Raw genomic sequence first — 18,967 nt, 5'->3', positions numbered from 1 at the left:
AAAAAAATTACGTTAAAATAAAATTTGAGTTATTAAATACTTTCTCTTTTGAATTTTTAAAGTATTTTTCAAACATACGTTAATTTGTAAGAGAAACGCGCGTTAACAAAACCGTAAAACATTTCATAGCGAAGTTCCAAACTAATTAAATTTAGTTTAGATGTTAAAATAAATTTATTTTACACAAGTTCAGAAATATAAAACTACATTTGAATTATTATGGTTTAGAAAGAGGCACGTTTGAATTATTTATCATGCCCGACCAAACATGGATTAGGATTCCCAGCACTCGGCTATAACACTGTAGGGTCCTGTATTCAAATATAATATTTATTTTAGATTATATTTAATCATTAGCTATTTATCTATTAAAGGAAATTAGCAATAGATATTTCAAAAATGTAGGGTCCTGAAAATTGAGAACCACAACAGTGCTATAAAAGAGTGAATACCTAAACAAAACCACACAAATAATTCGGAAATTAAAGCTAAAAAAATTGAGATGTTATATCATGAATGCATTAAAAGGAAGTCTAATTTTTTTTTTATAAATACAAAAACAATATCTTACGAGTTAAATAATGACGTGCTTAATTAAAATGTTAAATCATGTTATTTGTACTATTTTTTGTAAAAAAATATTAAATTAACCATTTTTTAATTTAGTTTCTATTTTGATAAATTTGATGTAATTAACTCATTCCGGTTAGTACTGTACTAACATTAGAGAAATCTCATGTATAAGTTTATGATTTTATTTTAATTTTTAAATCTTACGAGTTAACTAATGGAGTGGTTAATTAAAATGTTAAATCGTGTTATTTGTCCTATTGTAGAAAAATATCAAATTAGTATATTTTTTTTAGCTTCAATAATGATAAATTTGATGTAATTAAACTATTTCCGTTAATACTGTACTAATATTAAAAAAGTGTCACATGTAAATTTATTATTTGTTTAAAAAAAATTAAATAATTTTTTTGTCATATATATTTAATTGATGTCATGTCACATTTTAATGATAAGGTGAGATGAGTTTATATGGTATTATTACGTTAAGTGTTATTGTTTTAATCTCGATTCGATTTTTATATTTTTATTTTGTTTTGTTTGAGTTTATTTTTTTTAAATAAAGTAATTTTATCAGTTTTCAAATTAAAATGAAATTTAATTTTGTATAAATTTTTTACAAATATTTTATTAAAATTAATATTTTTATTAAATATTTTTAATAAGATTAAGTTTATTATATTTATATTTTACACTGAAATTTATTTTATTTTTCAAATATTAATTTTTTTTCAAATTGTTATAAAATTGTTTAAAATTATTTTAAAATTTTATAATTGAATTTGTAAAATTATCATTTTTAAACCAACTCAAACATTTATATAGAAATTATTAAATTTTACACATTTTAAAAATATACAAATATTTTAAAAAATTGAAAAAGTTGATAAATTTAATTTATTTTAGGAAATGTAACGTATAAGCAAGTTATACAAGTTTATTGTATTAGTTGAAATAAATTTTGAATTTTTTCTATTAAAAATACTTTCTATTAATAATTTTAAATAAAATTTAATATAAAATATAAATACAAATAAAATTAATCTTATTAAAAGTAATTAATAAAAATATTAAATTTAATAAAATATTTATATAAAATTAAATTTCATTTCTTTAATTTGTATAATATTTATATAAAAATTAAATTTTATTTCAATTTTAAAATATGCAAAATAGTTTAATTAAAAAAAAAATTAGGATCCAATTAATTCAAAACAATATTTTGAAAACTAAATTCGGGCATAAAAATACTTGGTGTGTATTGTTATTATCAAATCACACTATCAGTATCACTTTACATGACATAATAATGTCAGTTTGATACATAAATTTTTATTTTTTTAAGAAATTAAAAAATAAAAATAATTTAAAAGATATTATAAAATTTAAATAAAAATAAAAATAAAAATAAAAATAAAAATAAAAATAAAAACTGTTACATTACACTTTTTTAATAATATTAGTTGAAAATAAATTTCTAAAATAGAAACTAAATTATAACGTATAAAAAAAACAATTTAATATTTCCTAATAAAGCCAAGGGACGAATAATATTATTTAATCTGATTAAAATTATCTTGGGAAAACAAAGCAAACTTTTTTCTAAATGAAGAAACTGTTACATTTAAATGTAACAGTTTCTTTTGAAATATCATGAAACTGTTACAATTGAAATATAGTAAGTTGTGCTACCTAATTTTGTGCTTGCAATTTTTATTTTTATTTTTCTCTTTATTGCTTATCATTAATTGGTTTCACTGCTCGTAATTCGATTTCTTATATATACCGAAATTTTAAGAACAATAAGTATGAATAACCAAAAAAGAAATAGAAAAACTACTAATAAATCATCGTTTATCATGTTATAGTATAAGAATTCAAATATGTGGAAGACAAACTATGAAGATTTCATGGTCTTGCTCAATTATTGTACAATACTTTCAGTTTTAATTTCATCAAACATGCTTAGGGACAAACTTGTTCTTCATGAGTTAGATTTCATTACTATGGATACATTTATCCTTTTATGTACTATGATTTACAGATTTTAGCCACATTTATATCCTAAAAAAGTAACAACTTTTATTTACTACTAATCTTGTTAAATTTATGTAAATAAAATTTTTCTAATGAATATCCTTTTGTAAATTAAATTAAGTTAAAAAATATAGTTTATGCAAATAAAAAAGTAATTTAAATTTATGCATAAATTTAGTTACTTTTGTTTCATTAAACCTTTTCTGCTAGTTTTTAGTTTTTCAGTTTGTCTTCTTTAATATATTTTATTATCACAACAAATAAATAAACATAAAATAAGTCATAATTCAAATATCTAAGAAATTAGTAAGAAACATCATAATTAAGTATAAAATATCCATAATTAAGTTGAGTATAAAATTTGATGTTAAATGTTGAGATTTTAATAAGAATTATTTTACATATGAGATTATTTAAAAATATTATTTTACATATGAGATTATTTAAAAATATTATTTGGAGTTTCGGGTGAATTTAATGTGATAAACAAATTCAAGTGTTAGAGAAATGAAAAATGGTATACAGTTACAAAATAAGTTTGAGATAGGAATGATAAACTGTTGTCAACTTGTAAAGGTGGGTCATGTTAGATTATTTACCAGCTTAATAGGTTATTTCGTTCCTAAGTTAAGAGCTGAATTTCCATTTAGTACTCGGTTTTAAAAATGTTTCTATTTCATCCCAAAGTAGTATAAATTGTATCAATTAGGTCTTTCCGTTAAATTCACATAAACGGAGTTAACTCCAGGTGACGCTGCACTTCTTCTTCTCTGTCCTCTGGATTTCCTACAATATTCCAGCTTTTTCTCTCTCTCTTCTTCCTCACTTTTTTGTACCCCTCTGCACTCACAAACCCATCTCCAACCCTCTCTGATTCACGCCAACAACCACACTTACAAAAAGAAATGCACATGATGTTTCATATGAGGCCAAAAAACTGATCATGCAATATATCTAATGTCTTTTGAAACCAAAAATGTCCCCTTTCAATGTCCTTTAGGCACACACAAATTTATTTCCATTAAAACGAAAGTCATAATACCTATAAAATTATTAAAAACTATGTTAAGACAAGATCATTTAAAGAGACTAGACTATCTACAAACTCATGTTTTGAAGTTTAACAAACAATATTCAATGAAATATTGTTTATAAAATTTAACTTCTAACTATTGTATGTGCTAAAGAATAATACTGAATAAAATAAGTGGTTATCAAATATAACTGTCTATCCAAAGTATTGAACGACATAAACATTTATAATGAATGTAGTGTTTTAAGTAAATTATGTCCAATAACAAACAACGTCTGACATAATGAAAACATCCAAGTGAACACTAAATTAAATGTTGATGCTTAAGATTTAATATCCAAATGTGTTGAGTCACTAAGCGTATAATAGACCAAATCATTTGTAAAATGTTAAATACTATCAAATAATATATGATTATTTGATATCTAAAATATGTTTGATGCATTGACACAAAAAGCGTGAAACGCTATAAAACTCCTAATAAAGTGTTTAAACATTACAGTGTTTAAACAAACGTTATATCATATGAACAAATGATAAAGCGTCTAAACGTTAGCTCTGTTAAACGATGTAAAGTAGTTTAGACAGTTGTATGAACAAGCGTTTAAAAATTATATCTTCTAAATCTAATACATCAAACGCTTTGCCTCAAATGATCCTTTTATTGAATGATGTTGACATGTGACAAATTGCTTTGAACAAGCAATGTACTTTATGATCATCAACGTATAAAACATTTCATGTTGTAGGAAAAAATGCTTCTTTGTTTGTATGCTTTGGTTTCCTTGTTTGTGTAGATAATGACAATACCAAGCTTTATTCATAAGCTCTGCACAAAGAACAAAAAGACGTTTAGAGATAGGAAGACATTCTTAGAATTTTTAATTCAAAGCTTTTAGCTTTGAAAGACTGTACAAGTTATTTATAAAAGAAAGTGTTGATAAAGCATTGTCACTCTACAACGTAGGCATGATTTGACTAACTACCTAAAAAGGCTATGAAGTATATCCGGAAGTCAACTATGTGTCCAACAGTCATCTCTCGAAGAAGACTATATAAAGAAGACTCATAGAAGATGAATGAGGTTTATCGTATCCATTTAACAATCCTATTGGTAGTTTATTTTTTGGTTTTTGCATTTGAAAAATATTGATATTAGTATGTATTATATAGATAGAGTGAAGTAGAGGATATAAGTGGATTTACCCATTATTTTCGACTACACAACTATTGTTCTTTTCTACGTACTTACGGAAATCATTCATTGTTCTCGTCAAACTTCAGTATGATTCCTCAATGATTGTTTGAATGAATCATTTGTATTAAGATCAAGAATTTATAATTAGTTAGAGCCTTCAATCTATTCCTAGCATCTAAAAGTAGGAGGATAATTAGTTGAGCCACAACTTGAAAGCAATTTTCACTCAATCCCAAGCCAATTAAATAAGATTAGTGATAAGTTCGTCCAACAACAAGCACAAACTAATTCACAAATAGATTGAATGAAATCATGGATAAATATCCAAGAAGTAGAAGTACAAAGAGTTAGAATTGATTACATCCAACCTCGACATATGAGAGTTCAACTACTCATAGAATATTGTAATCCAATTCTAGCAACATCTAGACATAAGATTTACAAACCCATTTCTACTCATAAACCCATTTCTACTCGTATCTCTCCACTCAATGCCTACATTGAAGACATGAGGTATATATTTATAAACTGTCATGGGCGGTGCTTGGCTCCAACTTTGGCACTTGAGCTGCATAGGTTTTATTCTAGATATTTCTAAACTCCCTCTTTTAGGACTTAAGCTGCCATCTTAGGCTGAAGTTGTAAAAGTTACTTTTCACATCTTTCTAAAGGTATGTGCTGAAGGTTTCCTCCTCATGAGAGTTTGCTCATTGTAGCTCAAGCTTAATCCCACCACTCAACCGAATAAGTCATTATTTGCCAGAATTGAATGATTTTAATCGAATTTCTCTTTTTTTTCCACTTTAACTCTCTTACAATGCTCAAGTTGCAAAACAAGCTAAATAAGGGTGAATTAAGAATAATCTAAACAAAATGAAAACAAAATAAGTGCTAAAATTATCTTATAATTCACTTAAATTGGACACTTATCAGCTTCTCAAGTGCAACAATAATTGTTGTAGCCTTAGGTGATGGCGGATCACTATTCGGTGAAGAAATCATGTCTTGCAAGAAAACGTTAATAATAAAAAATAGATTTAGGATGTCACCACTCTTCTAAGTGTTTCACTCAAATTTCACTTGTGTATCACACTTATAGGCTTTTCCTTGAATGTAATCTCTTATCTTTTCCATTCAAATTCACTTAAGCACCTAGCAAAGAACTCAAATAGCTTAAGCAAAGGATAAACAAAGAATGTGAAAAATGTTGCGAGATCTAAATCTTAATTTAAGAGGTCAAAGAAAATGAAAAACTCTAAACAAAACTTCAAGAAATTTTAAAAGATCCAAAACAATAAAATTAGAAAATAATAGGCATATAATAAAAATTTAAAGGAGACAATGTGAAGACTCTAAGAAAATGATTGATTGCAATTCAATAGATTAATAAACCACAAATAAAAATTGTAGCAAAAATTTGTGTTGAACTTTTATATTTATATTTTTTTCTTTTGGATCCTTTCTTTTTCTTTTTTTTTCAATATATATTTGTTTCTTTTTTTACTTTGATCCACTATTCTTTCTTTTCTTTTTCAATTTTGCAGTTCAACCACAAACAAACAAAAAATTAAACAGATTACCTTTCAAATACCAAAACTCATGCAAAATCAAAATAAACAAATAATTGAGACTACAATTAAAAAAAAATTAGATAGTTTTCACGAATAAATGTAAAAGTACACAATTTAAATGAAGAACACAAAAAATTAAAAACTCAATGGAGTTGGATAAAACCTTACGGGTTTCACTTTTTACAAAATTCTAGGTATAATGATCAAATTGAATTTCAAAACAAAACACATAATACAAACATTAAACCTTTTTTTTATGTTTTCCTCATATGACAAAAAAATAAGATAAAAGAGGAAATCAAATTAGAAACCAAGCTCTAATACCAGTTGATATTACAATCTGGATACTAGATGATATGTTCTGATGTCAGATGATACAATCTTATCTAGTAAATAGTACTATTACTTCTGAATTTGAATCCTCAAGAGGAACAAATAAAAATATATTAGAGAAGAACACAAAATAAGACAAAGATGAAATGCCACAATCTAGCAGATTCATAAATCAGTGAAGATTTTACACAAAGATTGTCATCTTTTATAAGAATCAGAGTTGGAGACGCCACAATCTAATAGATTGATATGTCAAGGAAAATTTACTACAAATAAATTCATCTTTAATAAGAATTAGAATTCTAATCTAAAATCCAAGAGAATCCTCTCTCAATGAAAAATTAATTTTCATATAGTGTCCATCCAAGGTGTCTAGATATTTATTTGGTGTTCCTATATATAGCCATAAATATTAAAGAAACTTAAGAAATCCTAAAAGAAAACTAAGAACATCAGACCTAAATATAACTTAAAAATTTAAAAATAAAAACGAGATATTCATCCAACAAAACACCTATCTCGCCTAACGAACTTATAAAATTAAAACAAAAATATAAAACTTTTAATTGTTTATATTATTTTATTAGGGTACTCTAAGTCATGATCTTTATTTTATTTAAGTTCAAAGCTTTATTGAATATCATGAGCCCTGAAAAGATTTATTTTTTCAAGTATTTACTCATTAATCTAGTCATAAATTCTTTGAATGGCAGGATTAAAATAACCAATGTGGAATCCTTTTCCTGTATATTAGTGTTAGTGTCATCTACTGACATTATTAGTTTTCCTTTATTAGATTGATGCTAATAGATACATTACTTTCTTATATCTCAAATGATAATGTAAAGTTTGACTTTTATTTTATGTGGTTTGATATTGAATATTATACACATTAGGAAACAACTTATGCATGTTTACTAGAATAAGTATAAAGAGAAACACTTGACTCTAATGAGTTACCATTAATATTTGTAGTAAGTTTTTATATCAATAAAGTATATGTAATTGATGGTATTTGATTCCACTGAAATATTTTCAATAAGCTTTGACATGTGTCATGTGATGACATTTCATTATATTAATATGTGTCATGTGTATATGATTGATGACATTTAAAGTATTAACATTTTGAGTAGACTTTGAAATAAGTGTGTAGTTAAGAGGACTTTGACTCCATTTCATTAATGTTTACATTTTTAATAAAATACTAGCATGTAGACCACGAAATTACTGTAAAAAAACGTAGAGAAATTTTGAATTTGTTTTAGGTGAGGACATCGAGAAAGATTGGAGGAAAAATAAAGAATGGAGAATAAGGTTAGCTCTCTCTTCATGCTATTAACATCCTTATTCTTCTCTAAGTTAACTCCATATTTTGTTAAATGGTGATATATAAATTTTATATCAAGTGTAAAAATATTTATCAAAGTGTATATTATTTCCATCTTCAGATTTGCAACGTAACGTGGCAGACCAGTGCTAAAGTTTTCATCTAAATGTACGCTTGTAAATCAGCGGGCTTCACCAATTTCTCCAGAAAATGAAAAGTTCCATTTTTTTATTTGACAAATAACAATTATTCGTAAGACATTAAATAAAAACAATTTTTTATTAAAAGTGTGACACTACGTTAAACCTAAATTTCCTAGTTAGGTTTCTTATCAGAACCTATAAATTTCAACAATTTGAAACGTGAAAATAAATTAAAATAAAAAAGTATATATAATAGATATTTCACATTTTAGGTGAAGTGTAATGGAGCTCTTTGAGCTTCCTATCTATCTGATTGATTCCCACTCACATTAAAAAGTACTTTCTCGTGTGTTTGAACTTCCCAAGGTATGAACTGGCACTGAGTGAAAAAGACAAACAAAAGTCACTTTCTTTTCTGACAACTCTAATGCATTCGACACTTGGCACCTCCATCACCAAGATAAGAGCCACCACCACCACCACTTCCTAAACTTCACAAAACTCAAATAACCAACAAACTAAATCAAATAATCACCACAAATTAAACATGCCTAACAAGTTTTAACAATACATTACTTATTTTATTTGTAGTAATTTATCTGCCATAAGAAATTTCCCAAAATAGAATTACATCTCACATTATAATTTATGTGAACAAAATTATACTAACAACGTAAGAAGGATGAATACCACCTAATTAGACATCTATGACCAAATTCAGGTCATGGTTTTATCCACAATCTTTTACAAACTTTGAGCTGTTCACCTTCTAAGTTTGACAGATGGCCCATAATTTTTTTTTTATATTATTGTATAGTTGGTGGAAAATAGGTACTTTGTTGAATAATCGACACATAAACTTTCAACAAATCAAGTAAACTTAGGATATAATTTTATATAATGCAATCTATCTTTTCGTACTCTCGTTCTTTTTTCCTCGGCTAATATAAGATTTAGAAGAGGGATCAAGACAATTTTTTCGAAAATTTGAATCTTCTTTATACAAACAATTATTTGATAACTTTCTATATAAAGTATTATGCTTTAGTTTGTAAAATGATCTCCTTTGTATTTTTGGAAGGATATTCGTTTATTATAATTTACAAATGAAAATTTGTTTTTGAGAAAATGAAAAGTGGACAACACAGCCTTATTCCACCGTACCTGATCATAAACAGAAAGATGATGCATGTAATCAGTGCAAGTGGTCATCAGAACATGAAGTGAAAGCTGTGAAATATTTTCAATGAAGATTGAGTTGCCGAAGGAAAATGCAAGATTGGCTGCAACATTAAAATCCGTACGAAACAAAGTGCTTTTACAGTACTGTTGATTGGTAAATATTTAATTAGGTTGTTTACAAAAAAATTCTATGAATCCTTTTTAAATATGTTTTGTATTTATCTATACAACTTCTACGAAAGTGACTCAGCCTCTTTTGTTGACACATGAATAAATTAGACCATTTTAGTCTTTCATATTACAATTTTCAAAACTAATTCTGTCTCTTTTTTGACACCGGTTAAAAGTAAGATTATTTTCAACTTTCATTATCAACTTGAATTGTTTATTTTTGTGCAGAAGAATATACAAGCTTTGCGGGTAGAAGAAAAGGGTAGAAAACTAATATACTCGCACGTTTTTTTCTCATAATATCTCTCTTGACTAGTATTGTCGTCTCAATTTTTATAAAGGTTTACGGGTTCAAAATACTTTTTGTTAGATTTGAGGGTTTAATATGGATTTACTATCGCTTGACCATATTAAACCCTTTGGTAAGTGCATTGCATTTCTCTCGTTTTTATTTAATGACATGAAGAGTTGAGTTTAATTTTGAGTTGTTGTTCACTTTCTATTATTATGAATTCATAATTTTTTTGTTTTAGGATTTGTGTGTGAGGAAAAGAATGAAGTTTTTATAGGTCACTTTTGCACAATGTTTTGCTAAATTATTTCCTTAGAATTATTTGGTGGACACATGTAAATATAAGAAAATATATGATAAGATATTACATTTCATTTATTTAGACACTAGCATTGATGCACCAATAAACCAAATTAGATTTTAGCAAAGAGAAAGTCAGAAGTTCAATTTATTCTCAGACCAAATCAGGAAGAATAAAAATAGTTCAATCATCCACGTGCTTTCAATAACTAAAAGTAATTTCAAATTTATAACTAAGTATTAATTTATTAACTAAACCATTTACAATCTCTAAATCAAGAAATTTAGCGAAATTTTAGTTCCAAATGTATATTATAAATGTAAGAGTATCTTTTTAAATTATATCTTAATTTATAAAATTTAAGCAATAGCTCCATTATCTTGAATTTATTTGTATCTCAAGCAATCTAGAAACTTGGAAATATGATTTGAATAACTCATTAAAAAACTTCTTAATCACTCAACGTTCTAATTCTATCCAACAAAGATTTTATACTGGTATAGAAAAGTGATACAATAGATTATTTTTGGACATTAAATTTCAGTTACACAACTAAAACATATCAAAGCAAGGTAAAAAAAAAGTAGATTTTTGGCTTCAGTTATAAACTAAAACATAAAAATTAGTATTTTGCTTAAGTTCTTAAATCATAAATAAATAATAAGAATTAAAAAAAAGTTTTTGGCCTCGATTAGGCTCATAACGAGGTCAAATCCCATGTCCAGCCAAATTCACTTTTATGTTTTAATGTAATTTTTTTTAAAAAAAATTCTGAAATTGTATTTGGCTTCAGTTATAACCTTAATCGAAGTTGAATATTCTTTTCTGCTTCGATTTTGGTTATAATTGAAACCTAATATGGCATTTTTTTAAATATAACTTTTTTTTTCATTCTATATATTAAATATATACAAAATATCCACCATAGATACATAAAAGAAACAAAACAACTTATATATTCATCACATCCAGATAAGTCAGAATTTATATGCAAGTAAATGTGTTAAATGTTATTCTTATATTTGTGCTAAATCCTTAATAATATGTTATTCTTATAACAAGTAAATGTGTTAAATATTATTGTATTATGTATTTTGCACAAGCTTTCCTTAAATAATGGATGAACTTATCGCACTAGTACAAAAATCGCGTACAACGTCGAATATTTTGGGCTTCTAACGGCGAATTTGCGAACGACGTCATATAAGGAGATGTTAAATTGACGTCGAATTTTGTCAATATATGATGTTAACTTAACGTCAAATCTTGTTAATATACGACGTAAATCATTTTTTTAATTGATTATGATCCTTTTTTACAACTCTACGAGACCTAAAAAGCATAAAAACAACAAATTTCAGTTTTTGGTATTTTATAAAGCAAGAACTATGAATGTAGTATCAACAACAAACAACAATAACCAACAACAAACAAGTTCAATCAAACAATAACAAACAAGTTCAACCAAACAACAACAAACAAGTTCAACAAAAAAACAAAAAACAAGTTCAACAAAAAAATAAAAAACAAGTTCAACAAATAAGTTCTTCAAAACAAAAACGAAAACTAACATTCAAAAGGGGGGTTTGCCGGAATAAAGTGTCGTCACCGGTGACAGAGAAAGCAGAATGCGCCTATCACTACAAAAATAGTAGATTTTAGGAGGGGTTAGTTTATGGGGGTTTAGAAACCCCTGAACGATTTAGGACGGTTTAGGATTAAAACCGCAGTTACGTTTTTTTTTTTAATTTTCTGGCTTACAGTAGAAGACGTTTCTAAAGTTTTATTTTATTTTAATGTATCTTTGTAAATAATACCTACCCCTGTCCCCGCGCCTTACATTTCTTCTACCTTCACTCATTTTCCCCAATTCTCTAATTTCTCCCAAATCCTAATTCTCTCCCTCCCCACGCCTTCATTTCCCTGTATCACAATTATTTTCCCTCAAAACCCTTCTCCGCATCGTGCTGGTCTTCCATTGTTAGGGTTGAGCGACCATTGTTAGGGTTGAGCGAAGTGTCGAGGCGTCGAGGCATCTGTGGACTAAGCGAGGCTTCGAGGCAGCGTGGAGGCGCCTTATTGTTCGTCGAGGTGCGTTCGGAATTCAACTATAGATTCGGTCTCGGAGTTCCTCGCATTTGCGGTTCACGCAACTCAGAAATCTGGCGAGGTCATTCATTTTCTCTTCGTTCATTTTCACTCTACGCGTTTGTCTCCTGTACTTTACTCTATTGAACGCGTTCATTGATTTGATTGTGTCTAACTCTTGTATTTTATTGTTGTTGTTATCTCTCTATTTTTTCTTTGTGCCTTGTGTGAGCACTCTGCTTTTTGGCTGTGTGCGCCGGAAGGGTGAAAAATGAGTCAAAATAAAGAGAAAGAGTTTGTTATTTTGTTAAGCCACCATGAGAAGGGGTTTTTAAGTTATTACATGAAGCCAACGTATAGTGGTGAAAGAGAGATAAATTTAACAAGCTTGTAGAGGGAACCCTTCCTCAGAGCAAGTGAGCTAGAGGATAACCATAGTACATGAACAACTCCAATTGTGTCTCAGAGAAGTAACTAACTATATTAAAAGGTTTTGGTATCTTACAGATGTTATAGACAAAACACATGATTTTAGATTGATTGCAAATGATAAAATGTGATAATAAAAGCATAATTAAAACATAAAAATGAAAATTATCAAGTCCTTTTACATATATCTGAACAAACTATCGATAAGAAGTTCGACTATAAAACATAAATGTTACTAGTCTGTCATATTGTAAAACATAGATTTCTTTCATATGTATTAAATTAATAAATGAACACTTCCTTAACACTTAACCCAATCAGTGGAGGAGGCTGAATAATGCATTAGCACGACTATGCCATGTAACAAGTTTATAGTGATGGCTGACAAATAGGTTTTTAAGTTGAAAATAGTTTTATGTGTATAGACCAAAACCTTAATTGATCTAGTCGTGTGCATGTTAACATAACGAAATTAAAGCAGCCATGGCTACATGAGTGTTTCATAAACTCATTATACCATTATAGGTTGATATTAAATATAAGATAAACCAAACACACCAATTTCTGATGTTAAAGTCTATCTTTTCTGTTGGGAGACCAGACTTAGTCCAAGCGAAAATAATAGTACGACATTATCTGTTTAAAATTGTTAAGATTATAGTGAATTCTCCTATTTAATGAATTTCAATTAGCTAGGTAATTCTAAATAATCTTATTCTGGAAAAATATTTGAAATAGCCTGTTTGTGTAACTTTTAACGCCGTTGAAAAGAGAAGGAACACTTAAGCATTTGTTTTATTAGTGTATAATGTATAGGGACCTTTGTTGTTTATTTGACTGTTTTGCTTTCCTAAAGTTTAGCTGAAAGATCTCTCGATTTGTGTTGTCTTGTTCCATTTGTTCTTTCGACTTCAGGATTCCAGTAAAGTTGCTTCTCTTCAGTTTTAAGTTTGGTAGTGGGCGTGTCTGAAAAAACGGCTAGATATTAGCACGGGGAAGAAAAAATTCATCGATACTCAAATCAACAAATTTCCTATTCATTTCATTTTTAGTGTAATATTTGAAAATTGCAGAAACTCTTTTTGAAAGAAGGAAATTTAGAAAAAAAAATTGTAATTTTTCCTTATAGAATGGGTTCAAGAAAAAGAAAAACCTACACTTATTTTCATCAGTGGAGCAGTGAGATTGTGAGTTGAGTTGCCTTAGGCTTCAAAGACTATGATAAATGCTTCTCAATAAAAGCCATTACTCGTTTTTTAATGCTTAATTGGTGTTAGTGTCTGTACTCACAAATTGCTTCCAATTGCCTCTGCCCTAAGTGTTGGTCTTGATGCTTTAAGCTCTGAGAAAATAAAATGAACTAAAATTTCCGCAAGTATCAGAAGAGAAAGAGGTTAATTTTTGACTAAATGATTTTGGACGCTTGATTCATACTGGTGATAATGATGATGATGAACCATACATTCAAGCATCAGAAGCACAAATGGTATATTATGTAGATGATGAGTTTGATAAAAATTGGTGCATCCCTGTACATATAAAGCCTAGAGACTTGTACAACATCGGTGAAGATGATGTTGACAACGTTCATGAATGTGAATCGTTTCAACAACAAAACTTAGAAACATTATTTCCCGATGATGAAAGAAATATACCATTAACAAGGTTTTAATTTTAATTTTAATTTAGTTATTCTGTTTATTTTCTTCTTTATTATATCTTATATAGGTGGTTTAATTTTTATTTATGTAATTGTTTGTAGACCACTTGAAGATGAAGAAAATGACATTTAAGAAGAAGGAGAGAAAACATCATACACAGCAAAGTGCCTCTCATACATGGGGTCACACAACTAATCATCCACCAGCTCCTCAAGTCCAATCCTCACCCTCTCTTTCTGCCCCTCAAAGAAGTAAGTTCCCTTCTTTTTAAATGTCTAATACTTGTTTTATTCATGTTATCATTTTTTGACATTCATTTATTTATAGGAACATACAAACTAAAGCTACCTTCGACAAGCCAAAGCACATGCACTCCTACTCATATTGAGTCCCCAAATGCATTTGCTTTTCAATCAGCATGGACTCCTGCACCTATTCAGTCCCCAGATGCATTTTTTCAGTCATCAGTTCAAGTTAATGTAAGTGTTTCAATTACATTAGTAAAAACAGTAAACGTAAAATTTTATTTAAAGACAAAAATTGTGGAATCTCTAATCAGTAGCAACAACAAGGGAATTTAGTGTCATACCAATAAGAGAAGGCAAAACTTTTAGAAATGTGGGCAATTGCTGTATCAGAATTTTAGTAGTGATTGTTTGCTGTTTTATGTAATGTTGCTGGATGTTTCAGCATTATTTCCTTGCTGTTTTATACCAGTAAATTTTTCTGTATTGGACTGTAAATATGCCACATTAAAATCTTTGCTGGCTGTTTTGACTGCTGTTATGTAGTAAAATCCTGACTGTTTTGATTGTTGTTACTGCATTAAAATCCTTGTTGTATTAGACTGTTCTGACTGTTGTGTTTGCACTAAAACATTGTTGTTTTGTAACTTTATTGGGTTGTTTTACTCATATTAAAGCGCTTCTGTTTTTATCTCATATGCTGGTTGGTTACATATGCTTGATATAACTTATATGGAATGGTCAAACTAATTGTTGATTGTGCTGTTATGAAGTATGTTAAGAGGATTGGTTGTTGTGATCTTATTTTTTTTATCTCTCAAAAGTACATTAGATGTGTTATATGTATTATTTGTTGCTAGTCACGTTGAGAAATCTTTTGTATTGTACAAAGTGATATTTGGACCTTAAAGGTTAGGACAATTATGTTAAAAGTCTTCTGTCATTTGTGAGATGGCTAGAGAATTACTCTTGAATTATCCAAGAAGGTTTTGTATGATAAAAAACTAGAAGTAGTTCTGTATTAGAATCTTTTAGAAGAAGTACATATGATAAAAAAAATGCTCTGAAAATGCAAAATCAAAAATACCTTTGTTATGAACTATCTCTCCAAGGATACGATCAATAGCTGCTCCCTGTTCCAAAATACCAAGTAGGAAGAAAATGCAAAGAAGTGTCAGGTGTTAGCATGTAGAAAAAATAAAGGTTTTTGTGACTACTAAAATGTTAATTGCTGGTGCAGATGGAATCTGACAACAAATGCCTGAAATTCAAAGAAACGTGACTCAGTAAGTTAACTCACTTTTTTGTTGAAATTTAATAACAATAATGATAATTTCTTTTGCTTTCTCATCATCCCTTGTGTAGCCCTCAAATGAAGATGCTCTTCATTCACCACCTTAAGTAGGAGAAAATTCTCATGTACAAGATGAACATGAACAAGATGAAAATCAGGATACTCAGTTGGAAGTTGAACAAGAAAGGCCACCAACACACAAGGGAGCATGGTTGGTTGATGTTATTGGTAAGACACAAGTTCAACATATTAATGCTTTCATTATGTTACTTATATGAATAGTTACTGCTGAAGTTGTTTGACACAAGAGTATTTGACACAAATTTTCTTTCTTCACAGATGACCAACGTAAGATGACTACCAAACACTTAAAAACAAATGATGTTTGGAATTTGCCTCAAAATGAAAGGATTATTGTACATTGGAATGAGGAATATCAACCAATTGGAGATGGTGGCGCATTATTGAATCGATTCTTGGGAAGTATCGCTAGAAACTTCAAGGTATTCCCTATTTGTTATTCTTCTTGGAAGAAGATTCCCAAAAGTTACAAAGAAGACATGATTCAAAATACCATTCAAGTAAGTAATGTAAATACAAAATACCATTACAAAAAAGACATCCAAAATTTATTTATTGGGTAATTGTTGTTAATTTTTTATTAAAATTTGTTTTGAAGACAAAGTTTGAAGTGAATTCTGATATTCAAATCAATTACATCTTGAAAGCGCTTAATCATAAATGGAGAGATTGTCGGCAAGAATTATGGCAACAAAGAGATGATGGGACGCGAACTAGAGATGAATTGATTGCCATGGCTCCAGAAGGCATAGATAGAGATCATTGGGCTTCTTTTGTTGACTATCGACTTGATGAAAGAACAAAGGTAAAACCTACATTTCTTTTCATAAAATTCTGTTATGATTTAATAACTTTTTTTATCACAATGTTAGGAGATTGCCCTAAAAAATAAGCATAATAGGAAAAAACAAACTTTTGCTCACACAGGGGGATCCAAGAGCATTGCAAGGAAGAGGGAAGAAATGGTGAAGTGTTATTTATCTTCAATTTTCTGTTTCTCATAATATTTATGATATACCTAATAAGCATTTGTTAATTTTCATAGGAAAAAGAGTGTGGGCACAAAGTTAGCAGAGGAGAAGTTTGGATAGCTACTCATAAGAAGACCAATGGAGCTTTTATCAGTGATGAGGCAAGGGAAATTAGTGTAAGTTCCAATCTTTTTTTTGTGATTGGTTTAGTTATATATCTTTTTATAGTCTCGTTCAAATGATATTACTTAAATGAAGAACTCAATGTCATGTGTACTATATACATGTCTATAGATGTCATGTAATAGATACATTATAGGAAAAAAGAACCTTTTTACTATAAGTAGTTGGTTGTTCATGTGTTTTGTGTTTTCTGAATTATTGATGGTTAAAAGCATTGATTCTAGTAGAAATTGACACTTACACATGATTGCTATTGGTATTAAGATTTAAGTTCCTTAATATGATTGTCATTACAGACTTCAATTTGAAGAATGAGTATTAATTGGTCCCATCCATGATGTCACGTGGATACCCTTCTTTCAATCAATCTTATATGGATTTCCAGTTTTATTGAAATGATGGATTTCTTTTCTGAGATCTATTGACCTTTTAATGGTTATACAACTTTCTTCAAATGACTAGTACCTTGTATCCTGACTTAGTTAAAGGTTTATATGTGAATGCTAGATTAGAAGATGGAATTATTGTATCAGAGTGAGAGGGATAGATTTGGTCCTGAATAATGATGTATGGACTATTGTTGGTTTTGGGTTAGGCGAGATGAAATCTCATAACCCAAGTATAGACTTTGCACTTTTGACCCTGGAAAATATAATAACCCAAAGATCAGATTTTGAAGATAGTGAAAGTATACTACTGTTTTTGCTATTGTTTTTGCACACATCTTAAGTTTAAATATAAGTATACTACTGCCAACTCAATAGTTTGTCTCTTTATACAAATGCAATGTTTTTAATGTTGGCATCATTGATTATGTTGTATGTAGGAAAAAATTCAAACATATGAATCTACAACATCGTCTCAATCAAAAGAAATATTAAGTTTAGATTCATTAGCTCATGTTTTAGGAAGCCAAGAGCATTGTGGACGTGTTCGCGGTCTAGGTTTGGGTCCTTGCCCATCTAAAGTCTTTGGAGTCCATGCTCGTTCTCATTTTGGATCATCTTCATCTACTCCTTCTAATGTTGAATTACAAGCTCAGGTTAATGAATATTTAAATATTTATTTGGTTTGTTCCCTTTAAGATTAACATGTTAGGTATCATATTTCTCACTTTTTAAATAAATTTTTTTGTTATAGGTATCTTCATTGACTTCTTCTAATGTTAAATTAGAATCTCAGGTTAATGAATATTTACTTGGTTTATTCCTTTTAAGATTAACATGTTAGGTATCATATTTCTCACTTTTTAAATAAATATTTCTGTTATAGGTATCTTCATTGACATCACAAGTCAATGAAATGAAGGCAATGATGACACTTTTGTTGCAAAATCATCAAGGTTCATTGCCTTCACAGTTTGTAGTATTTCAACGATCATCGGTAATAATTATTAAATTTATTTGTATGATTTTTTTAATTAAATATATTATCGACTAATTATTATGTTATATTGTAGGTATCTGATCAAGGGAGTGGGTCAAACAATAAATGTAATGAAGAAGAAAATTAGATATTGTTATTGAATATTTTTATGAGTCATACTTTTAGTATTGAACATTTGTATTGAACATCTATATTGAACATATGTAATGAACATCTTTATTTTTAATTTTTATGCATGAACAATTAGTTGTATGAATGATATTAGGTTGAACAATATAGTTTATTTTATACAATATTATTCAATTTTAGTTCATATTAATTTATTGTTTGTTTTGTCAATAAAATCATTTTTATCATAATCTAATTTTATCACAATAAAAAAAGAATGAACTGTATAAATTCCCGGCGGTTTTAACCCCAGTAAACTACACATGCAAAATAGGGACGGTTTTGAGATAACCCTAGCCA

At 28.4% G+C, this 18,967-nt stretch overlaps 1 protein-coding gene across 1 annotated transcript; it reads left to right on the top strand.

Annotated features, from left to right (window-relative positions):
* Positions 1-16,231: 16,231 nt before the first annotated feature.
* LOC128195347 (uncharacterized) lies at positions 16,232-18,626 on the top strand. The gene is made up of 6 exons (XM_052872615.1): positions 16,232-16,459; positions 16,558-16,764; positions 17,005-17,106; positions 17,940-18,155; positions 18,254-18,295; positions 18,573-18,626. Exons 1-6 carry the CDS (start codon positions 16,232-16,234, stop codon positions 18,624-18,626), a joined length of 849 nt encoding a protein of 282 aa, XP_052728575.1.
* The last annotated feature ends 341 nt before the right edge of the window (positions 18,627-18,967 follow it).

This window comes from Vigna angularis, chromosome 2, assembly GCF_016808095.1.
Source record: "Vigna angularis cultivar LongXiaoDou No.4 chromosome 2, ASM1680809v1, whole genome shotgun sequence".
In the NCBI taxonomy this organism is placed as follows: domain Eukaryota; kingdom Viridiplantae; phylum Streptophyta; class Magnoliopsida; order Fabales; family Fabaceae; genus Vigna; species Vigna angularis.
This window is presented reverse-complemented; position numbering and strand designations above follow the sequence as displayed.